Source organism: Eulemur rufifrons, chromosome 30, assembly GCF_041146395.1.
Source record: "Eulemur rufifrons isolate Redbay chromosome 30, OSU_ERuf_1, whole genome shotgun sequence".
NCBI classification, from domain to species: domain Eukaryota; kingdom Metazoa; phylum Chordata; class Mammalia; order Primates; family Lemuridae; genus Eulemur; species Eulemur rufifrons.
The window spans coordinates 9,803,468-9,814,442 of NC_091012.1; the positions used below are offsets into that span (position 1 = coordinate 9,803,468).

The 10,975-nt window shown below is 37.5% G+C and overlaps 1 protein-coding gene across 1 annotated transcript; it reads left to right on the forward strand.

Moving 5' to 3' along the window:
• Nucleotides 1-2,453: 2,453 nt before the first annotated feature.
• Nucleotides 2,454-9,535, forward strand: LOC138378383 (zinc finger protein 678-like). The gene is made up of 2 exons (XM_069463730.1): nucleotides 2,454-2,604; nucleotides 8,262-9,535. The coding sequence occupies exons 1-2, from the start codon at nucleotides 2,454-2,456 to the stop codon at nucleotides 9,533-9,535; spliced, it is 1,425 nt and encodes a 474-aa protein (XP_069319831.1).
• Nucleotides 9,536-10,975: the final 1,440 nt, after the last annotated feature.

Sequence of the window (10,975 nt, forward strand, 5' to 3'; positions counted from 1 at the left end):
CATTTTTACTTTTATTCCACTGTGATCTGAGAAGATGCATGGTATAATTTCTATATTTTTAAATTTTTTAAGACATGCTTTATGTCCTAAGATATGGTCAATCTTGGAGAATGTCCCATGAGCTGATGAGAAGAAAGTATATTCAGTGGTTTTTGGGTAGAATGTCCTGTAGATGTCAGTCAGGCCCATTTGTTCTAGAATTCTATTTAAGTCCATTATGTCTTTGTTTATTTTCTGTTTAGAGGATCTGTCCTGTACTGTCAGTGGGATGTTAAAGTCTCCATCTATTACAGTATTGTTATCTATCATTTGGTTCACATCAAGTAGGGTTTGCTTTATGAATCTGGGTGCACCTAGATTGGGTGTATATATATTAAGTATAGTTATGTCTTCTTGTTTAATTGTACCCTTCACCAGTATATAGTGACCATCTTTGTCTTTCTTTACTTTTGTTGATTTAAAAACCATGTTATCAGAGATTAGAACTGCCACATCAGCTTTCTTTTGGGTTCCATTTACTTGGAATATTGATTTCCACCCTTTTATTTTCAGTCTAAATGCATCCTTGCAGGTTAGATGAGTTTCCTGAAGACAGAGGATACTTGGATTATATTTTTTTATCCATTGGGCCAGTCTATGTCTCTTGAGTGGGGAATGCAATCCATTCACATTTAATGAGAGAACGATAAGTGAGACAGATTGCTGTTCCACATGTTGGGTTGAATTTCATTGATCTGTTTTCTCTCTTGAGCCATTATGATAACTGAGTTTTTATATTTATCTCTTGATTAGTGTTACATTCGAGGGTCCTTCTTGTGCTGGACCATGTGTAACTCTGTTTTGAGTACTTCTTGGAGAGCTGGTCTTGTCTTGGTGAATTCCCTGAGTTTTTGTTTATCTGAGAATGTCTTAATTTCACCTTCATATATAAAACTGAGCTTAGCTGGGTACAGGATTCTAGGCTGGGCATTATTCTGTTTCAGAAGAGTGAGAATGGGGCCCCAATCTCTTCTTGCTTGTAAGGTTTCAGTTGAGAAATCTGGCGTGATTCAGATGGACTTTCCTTTGTATGTTACATGTTTCTTTCTCCTTACAGCTCGAAGAAGGGCCTCTTTAGTGGATATTTTGGTCAGTCTGATAACTACATGACGTGGTGTCTTCCTATTTGGTATGAATCTCCCGGGGGTTCTTTGAGCTTCTTGAACCTGTATATTTAGAGATTTGGCAAGGCCTGGGAAATTTTCCTCAATTATATCTTCAAATAGTTTATTCAACCCTTGCTTATTGTCTTCTTCACCCTCAGGAATGCCGATAACTCTCACATTAGGCTTCTTCACATAATCCCACATTTCTTGTAGACTCTGGTCTTTTCTCTTGTTTCTTTGCTCTAACTCTGTGACTGTCTTATTTAATTGCAAAGTGTTATCTTCAATCTCTGAGATTCTTTCTTCTGTTTGATCTACCCTGCTCTTGAGACTTTCGACTGTATTTTGTAGCTCCTTGAATAAATTCTTCATTTCCAGGAATTCAGTTTGATTTTTCTTCAGTATTTCAATTTCTTTGGTGAATTTTTCTTCCAAGTCCTGGATCTTTTTTGTGGTTTCTTTGTGTTGATTATCCATTTTTTCTTTCATAATGTTCAGCGTATTTATGATCCATGTTTGAAATTCTTCCTGTGCCATGTTGCTATTTGGAATCTGGTTTGTGTTAATTGGTGGAGAACTAGTAATCCTCTTTGAGGGCAAGGTTTCAGCTTGATTCTTTATAGTCCCAGAGTTCTTTCACTGAGCCCTTCCCATCTGGATGAGTCCTTAAGATCCCTTCTTTCAGCTTTAGTCTGGATAGGGGCACGCCATGAGCACCAGATAAGCTGCGTCCTCTGTCACTAGGGGGAGCCCTTCGCATGTTGTTCAGGATTTTGCTACCCCTGCTGGGGGGGCTGCTCCTCTTCCTCTCCCAAGGTGGTTTCCGTCTCTCTCTGCACGAAAGACAGTGGATAGGGGGAATGGAGTGGCACCTTCGTTTGCCCAGTGCCCCAGCCGCTGCAGTTCCCGCAGGCAATGGTCCGCCCTGCCCCAATGTCTGCAAGGTCCATGCTCCACTCTCTCGCAACTGGGGAACCACTCAGTGTTCACACAAAGGTGGAGCTCGTAGTGGGGGTCCGTGGACTAGGGAAGGGAGGTGCCCAGGGAGCTGCCCGGTACCCAATCGCTCCGCAGCGTTTAGGCTGTGAAACCCGACAATGGCAGCCGCCCGTCTGCAGATCACTGTCTCTGGGGTTGAACGCTCAGGGACCGGCAGAGGCCAGAGGAGCCGGGACCGGGAGAATCCAGCCGCCCGCCTAAACGACACAGTTCGGCGTCTGCTAGAGCCGGACTGAAGCAGCCCTGCTGCCCGCGTATAGGAGACAGTTGCTAGGCACCTCGGCTGTGCACAGCGCTCCAGGGTCCAAAATGCCTCCCGCTAATGTCTCCTCTCTGCAGAGCCCCACTTCTCCCGCGGCGATTCTGCACCGACTTCAGGCAGATCCCCAATTGAGTGGGTGTGGAGGTCAGAGGGGGAGCAAGATGCTTTCCTGTGGGGCTGAACCCACCCCACTCTCTGGTGAGGTGGGTACAGCAGTCCTGCGCTCCCTTCTCTATTAACCTTCCCACCCTCTCCAGATATTCATGATTTATTTCTCAATCACCTCAGTCCTTTCTTGCTCTCTCTCTGTCCCACGCTGATTCTCCGTGGGTTCACACCGCCGTTCTTGTGGGGCAGTGAACCTCTAGCGTTGTGGCAGTCCGAGACCCATGCCTTCCACTCCGGGAGCACAAATCCAGGAGGTCACCACCATTCCGCCATCTTCGAGTCTCCCGAAAGTCATCTTATTTTTCATTAGAGAGTTTAAACCACTTATATTTAAAGTAACTTCTAAAGGATATGAATTTACCATTGAAATTTTTTAATTCTTGCCCATGTGCCCTGTAGATACATTGTTCCTCATTGCCTGTCTTATTCTCTTTAGTTTTATTTCCTTGATTTTGAAGTGACATGCTTTGATTGCTTTCCCATTTGCTTTTGCATACCTTCTACAGGCATTCTGTTTGTGACCACATTAGGAAATGGAGACTAAATAATCTCTGTGTTATAACAACATATCTTAATCTCGTAACAGTTTCAATTAAATTAAATTAAAAACCTACATGTCTTAAAGTGCCACATGTTCTTATTAATGTCACAAATTATACCTTTTATATTGTATATGTGAGAATAGATTTTTGCACATTTATGCTTTCAGTTTTTCTTTAATTCTATAGATTTATTATGAGGGTTTATGAACCATCATGATCAAATAGAATTCTATATCTGTTTATACATTTATCTTTAACACAAAGCTTTATGTTTTTAACTGTTTATAATGCTACCCAACATAATTTTATTTTTCATCACAGTGGACCCCCTTTACATTTCTTCTGGCCTACTCCCACGGTGATGAACAGCATTGACTTTTGCTTAGCTTGGAAAATCTTTAATTTTTCTCTTGTTTTTGAAAAAAAATATTTCCCAGAGGAAGCCCTCTTAGTTGGTAGTACTTTTTTTTTTTTTTTTTTTTGTTATCACTCTGGCATTTAGAAAATTCTCAGCTGCCTTATTCTCCAAATAATCTTTCTGCCATTTTCCCACTATATTCTTCTTCTAGGAATCTTTCTTAGATATATTGGTCTACCTGACTGTGTCCAATACGTTCCATACTCCACCTTCAGTTGTGTCCCTTTTAAAATTTTGCTTCCATGACTCAATATTTATAAATGAAATGTCTTCAACTTTCTGATTCTTCTGCTTCATTAAGTGTGCTTCTGTGCTTCTCTAGTGAATTTTTCATCTCAGTTATTATATTCTTCAGCTCTAAAATTTGTGTTGGGTTCTTGTTATAGGTTTTATGTCTGTTAATATCTCAGTTTCTTCAGGCATCATTTTGCAGATTTTGTTGTCTGTGTTTTGTTTTTCTTGTAGGGGATGTTTCAGATGATTATTTCTAAGGTTTTTCAGGTACTCCAAATATCTCCATTTCATAAGCATTGGTTCCTGGAGATTTATGTTTTTTGTTGCTGTGGGATAGGTTTTGTGAATCCTCTGCATTCCCTGAAATCTTGTGATAAGTACAGTTAATTTTATCTTTGTTTTTACTTATACATTGTAATTTTGTGTGACAATATTCAACTCTGGTCACTTTAACATAGTATGATTTAATATTTAAATATGAATTAGCAATTTATCCAGTGCTAAAATAATTCTCTATGTGTTTGCTTGCCTGTGTGAGTAATAATTATGTCAAGTTTGTTTCAAACTTACTTATTTGTTTTCTTGGTTTGTGGTCTATAATTCTTTCATCTTTACTGGGTGAGTAGTCATAAAAATTATAATTTCAGCAGTTCTTTATTGCTGAATGTATATTATATTTGTGTGAGAGAAATAATCATGTAAGGAGACTTCAAGATGGCTGATGAGAATCAAGGCTTGTCAGAGCATTCAAGTAGAACAGTTGATAATTTAACAGAGGGGAGTAGAGGATGATTCCTGGTAAGCAGTAGACCATACAGTCTGAAACAAGTGGAGTCTGGGACACTAACAGCAGGTACTGAGCAGCTGAGAAGAGAGGAGGATAAAAGGTAGGAACTGGCACAAACAAAATCACAGGACTTCTGGAGCCCAGGGAAAAAGTAAGGGATTTTGACCTCCCCCACCCAGGTGCCTCAGGCTTGCAATACGATGCATGTCTCTCATCCCATGGTAGTGTACTATGAGCTACAAGAGGGCCAGCATCACTGCACCTGGACACCCCCTCATCTGCACCTGATACACTCCAGGCATCCCAGGAAGTAATTTTGGCTTAAGGTTCTCATAGCTGTGTGACCACACTCACCCCATAGCAACTGCCAAAGCAGCTTGCACTGAGTGACTAAGCCTGCCTTGGGCATCGGGTAGCACACTTCCAGCAAAAGCTCCACTGAGTGACTGAGCACTCCTTCAGCAATGGGGTGCAAACTACCAGCCAAGCCTGCCTTGGAAAGTGTATCTGGTGCTGCAACTCAGAGAGGAGGAGGGTAGCCTGGCACTCACTCTTCCTGAGAGTGTTACAGGAAGACCATGGCCCCTTCTCGCCACCATAGCTGATGCTGGAATTCTCTGTGCTGAGATGCCCAGCTCTCAGTGCTATGGGTGCTTTTTCACCTGGCTCAGCTTGTGATCTTCCCATTGAAAGGCACTTGGTGCATCTGTCTGCTGACACACAGTCAACAGGATGAGAAGCATTTGGGAAGGGTCCCAGTTTCAAAATCAGGCAGGGAATGAAAGTTCATGTCCATTGGGAGGGTGTGGAGGAGAAAAGGAAAACAGTGGTCTATCAATGTTCCCCCACCAAACCTCCCCTGGAGAACTGCCATATTGGATTTTGCTGAACCAGGGAGAATCAATTTGCATAAGTACTGGTTCCCATGGTAAATAAATACATCTGGTGCCTGCATCTCAATTAGAGAAGCTGCCCACAACACCACTCACTTTTGTTTTTGAATTCTATAAATTTTTATTTCACTTTGTTAATGTAAATTTATAATACAAATATATAAAAATATAATAAATTGTTACTATGAGTTTGGGGAAATAATAATTTTTTTTTATTTCAGCTTATTATGGGGGTACAAAAGTTCAGGTTATATATATTGCCCATGTCCCGCCCATACTCCCAAGTCAGAGCTTCAAGCATGTCCATTCCCCAGATAGTGTGCATTGCATTCGTCATGTAGTTATACCCCCATCCCATCATTAAGCATAATGTCATCAAGATTTATCTCTACTGTGCGTGTTACTAGATTATTTGTTTTATTAAAGCTCAGAAATAATCCACTATTTCTAAATTTCAAATTGTATTTATCCTTTCATTTGGTAAGGGCAATTTTGTTTTCTTTCATCTGCTGGCCTTTGTGAATAATGATGAAATAAATATGAGTGTGAAGATACCTTTTAATTTTACAACCTATGCAAGAGTTTATATTTGTGTTTCTTTCTGATTCATTCGTCCAGTTTTCTGTCTTTCTGCCAGTAGAAAACTTCATTGACTACTGTAGATTTTCAATGTTTTAAAATGGGGAAGTATGGTACCAATAGCGTTTTTTCACTTTTTGATGATTGTTCAGATCTGTGTGGTCTCTTGAGATTCCATATTATTTTTGGGTTTGCTGTTTCTCTTTTTGAAAAAATTAAATTGAGAATTTGAAAGGAATTGCATTGAATCTGTAGACCACTATCGACATCTTCACAGCATTAAGTCTTCTTCTCTTGAACAAGAACGTGTTCAAAAGTGTGTTATTTTAATATATTTGTGAATTTTTCTGTATTTCTTCTGTTATTTATTTACAGTTTCATTCCATTCTGGTCAGAAATTAAAGTGTGTAAAATTTCAGTTTTCTAAAATTGGTTAAGACTTGCTTTGTGGCCAAACAGGTAGTTTTTTGGAAGAATGTTTTATGAGGTATCAAGAAGCTTGTATGTTCTATTATTATTCTGTAGAGTGTTCTCTATATATCTGTTAGGTCTAATTGCTCTGCGGTGTTTTCAAATCTTCTGTTTTCTTATTATTAATTTGACTGGCTTTATTATTATTTAAAGTGGAATATCAATGTATCCTATTATTTTGCTGTCCATTTCTTGCTTCAATTGTGTCAATATTTTCTTTATATATTTGCGAACCTTGATGTGAGATAAAGATAGATATCATATATATGTCTTATTTTCATGGGTTCTCAGTGAATGACCTCTTTTTATATTAAATGTCCTTGGTGTCTCTTGTGACAGTTTTGGCCTGAAGTATATTTTATAAACTGTAACATTTTTCACTTCAAATATAATATGCCTAATATAATTTTGAACTCCACTGCTGTTATTTGCTTAAAGTTTTCATGGTATATCTTGTTATATTCTGCCAATTTTAGTCTATTGTTTTCACAAGATATGAAGTAAAGTCTCTTTAGAGAGAATATAGTTGGATTTTTTAATCCCTTTATTTAACTGTGTCTTCTGACTGGAAATACTAGTACATAAATATTTATATAATTTTCTCAAAGGGAAGGACTTATAATTTCCCTAATATTAATTGTTTTATATAACTTTTGTCACTATTTTTTCTTTGTTTCTTCTTCATTATGTGCCACTAATATTTAGGGACATATTTTGTTTCTTTGTCCATCTTCCTTTGTGTATCTCTATAAACATTTTCCTGATGTTCACAGTGAGAATTACCTAAAGTCCTTTGAAGTTGCAAAATACATTGAACTGATAAGTACTCAACTTCAGTTGCATACAAAAATTCTTAATCTTTATGTTTGCCCCCAACCTTATGATATTGATGTCAATAATTATGTATTTTTACATTGTATATCAATTAACATATGGTAATGCTCTTTGTCAATTTTGTCTTTCAAATTTTATAGCATAAATAAATGTTTTTGTACCATCATTATAATACTGCAGAATTTTATTTTTGATATGTACACACCTTTCCCAGAGAGTTATGTAGTTATCATAGAGGACAGAAACCAGCTTGTGGAAAGGCCATAAAAAATGAGATGTATGGACATATGTGCCAATAGTTTCATTCTCTTTTGAAAGGGAGTCCAGGAGATCGGATTTTACTACTAATGTGATTCCTCTATATCAGCGGTGAGGAAGGGCTTTGCTAGATAAATGTAACAAACTTCCCTTCCACTTCCATTTGGTTCTTGGTGTCATTCTCATATGGGGTGCTATGAACTCTTAGCAGTTATGATTTCTCAAAAAGTCATGTTTGTAAGTATATTTTTAAGGTCATACATCTATCATGGAAGTAAGACCATGGTATTCTATTGTGCTTTCTTGCTAATGTGCCTGGTATAGTTTTATATATTCAAATTGTGAAGTATATTCACCTGAGTCTAGTTAGTGAGATACTTTGTTATTTTCATTTCTTTCAGAACTGTCTTCTCATTGCACCCGAGACCTGGTGCCAGAGCAGGGCATAAAAGACTCATTTCAGAAATCAATAAGGAGACTATATGAAACCGGTGGCCTTGAAAATATATACTTAAGAGAAGACTGGGAGTGTGTGAATGAGTGTAAGGGGCAGAAAGTGTATTACGATGGTCTTACCCAATGTTTGTCAACTACCCATAGGAAAATATTCAGATGTATAAAAGTCTTTACCAAATTTTCAAATCTAAATAGACATAAAAAAAGACCTACAGGAGAGGGAATTTTCAGGCATAATAGATGTGGGAAAACTATTAACCACATCTCAAACGTTTCTGGACATAGGAAAATTCATACAGGAGAGAAACCCTACAAGTGTGAAGAATGTGGAAAAGCCTTTAACTGGTACTCAAAACTTACTACACATAAGAGAATTCATACTGGAGAGAAACCACACAAATGTGAAGAATGTGGCAAAGTCTTTACCCACTGCTCACATCTTACTGAACATAAAAGAATTCATACAGGAGAGAAACCATACAAATGTGAAGAATGTGGCAAAGCCTTTACCCAGTGCTCAAGTCTTATTGAACATAAAAGAATTCATACAGGAGAGAAACCCTACAAGTGTGAAGAATGTGGCAAAGCCTTTAGCCGGGGCACAGACCTTACTCTACATAAAAGAATTCATACAGGAGAGAAACCATACAAATGTGAAGAATGTGGCAAAGCCTTTACCCAGTGCTCAAGTCTTATTGAACATAAAAGAATTCATACAGGAGAGAAACCATTCAAATGTGAAGAATGCGGCAAAGCCTTTACCCGGGGCACAGACCTTACTCTACATAAAAGAATTCATACAGGAGAGAAACCATACAAATGTGAAGAATGTGGCAAAGCCTTTAGCCGGTACAGAGACCTTACTCTACATAAAAGAATTCATACAGGAGAGAAACCATACAAATGTGAAGAATGTGGCAAAGCCTTTACCCAGTGCTCACACCTTACTCTACATAAAAGAATTCATACAGGAGAGAAACCATACAAATGTGAACAATGTGGCAAAGCCTTTACCCAGTGCTCACACCTTACTCTACATAAAAGAATTCATACAGGAGAGAAACCATACAAATGTGAAGAATGTGGCAAAGCCTTTAGCCGGTACAGAGACCTTATTCTACATAAAAGAATCCATACAGGAGAGAAACCATACAAATGTGAAGAATGTGGCAAAACCTTTACCCAGTGCTCACACCTTACTCTACATAAAAGAATTCATACAGGAGAGAAACCATACAAATGTGAAGAATGTGACAAAGCCTTTACCCAGTGCTCAAGTCTTATTGAACATAAAAGAATTCATACAGGAGAGAAACCATACAAATGTGAAGAATGTGGCAAAGCCTTTAGCCGGTACAGAGACCTTACTCTACATAAAAGAATTCATACAGGAGAGAAACCATACAAATGTGAAGAATGTGGCAAAGCCTTTACCCAGTGCTCACACCTTACTCTACATAAAAGAATTCATACAGGAGAGAAACCATAGAAATGTGAAGAATGTGCCAAAGCCTTTAGCCGGTGCACAGACCTCAATCTACATAAAAGAATTCATAGTGGAGAGAAACCCTACAAATGTGAAGAATGTGGAAAAGCCTGTACCCAGTGCACAGACCTCATTCTACATAAAAGAATTAATACAGGAGGGAAACCATGCAAATGTAAAGAACGTGGTAAAGCCTTTACCCAGTCCTAAATCCTTACTGTGTGTTAAGTCATAGTGAAGGGAAACCATACAAATGTGAAGAATGTGTCTAAGCCTTTACCCAGTGCTCACACCTTATGGTACATAAAGAAAAGTCATACTGGAGTGCAATCCTACAGATATGAAGAATGTGGCAAAACCATTAGCCGGAACCCATACCTTACTCTATATAAAAGAATTCATACAGTAGAGAAGCCCTACAAATGTGAAGAATGTGGCAAAGCCTTCAATAACTGCTCACATCTTACTCAACATCAAAGACATCATACTACATAAAAGTGAGATAAATGTAATGACTATGGAAGTGCTTTCCCAAAGCATTAGCCTTAAAATGCACAACAGTACTTATTCTGAAAGTAAACAATAATCATGTAGAGCACTGAACATACCTTTACTTCTATCACAGATCTTATTGGACATGAGAGAACTTACACTGAAAGAAACCCTCCAATATTTTCTCAAGCATTGCTCAACATCAGAAAATTTTTAATAGATAGAAACCTTACAAATTTAATGAATGTGAAAAAAGATTTATGGAAAAGGTATGCCTTAGAGAAGAACACAGAATTGATACTTAAAACTACTTTACATATATAATAAATTTTGGAACAGATTCAATCAAAAATCAAGTATAAATAGATATCAGAGGATTCACAGTACAATGCACTAAGGCACTAACACATTCACCTATTTCTTTAAACCAGGTTGTTGATTATAGAGAATAATCCAGTTAAAATAGTTAGATTATTTTTTTGTCAGTTTGAAAAAAGAGAGAGATTTTTTGAGAGTTATACTTATATATTTTCTGGTCAGGATGGGGTGAAAATGTAGCAAAGTATAATTTTTTGCATTTTTGACAAGCAAATATTGATGTGATTCAACTCTCAAAGCAGTAGATGTTATGAAATCATTCCTAGTAAGTATGTGAATGTGTGTGGTTAATGGTAGCTACATCACAGTTATTAGAAGTCTTTCTGTCTTAAGTAGGCATCATTCATGTACTTTTCCATGGAAAATTGAAATCACTGAAATGTAACATGTATGAAATGGAGAGGTGCTTTGCGGTTGACTTTTAACAAACAGTATTTTAAGTGATGTATAATGTAGGTATACAGACTAATATTCTTCTCATTATAATCAGAATGAAACAATTACAATATTAGAAATAAATTGTTTTACTAATTGCAAATTACGATGATGAAATAGAGTGAATTTTGAAATATT

What these genes read in the sequence shown, in the direction of transcription:
- LOC138378383 (XM_069463730.1), top strand. Translation starts at nt 2,454, where the DNA reads ATGCCTCCCGCTAATGTCTCCTCTCTGCAGAGCCCCACTTCTCCCGCG. An exon ending in TGAACCCACCCCACTCTCTG is followed by an intron (nt 2,605 to 8,261) that starts GTGAGGTGGGTA and finishes AAAGACCTACAG; the next exon opens with GAGAGGGAATTTTCAGGCAT.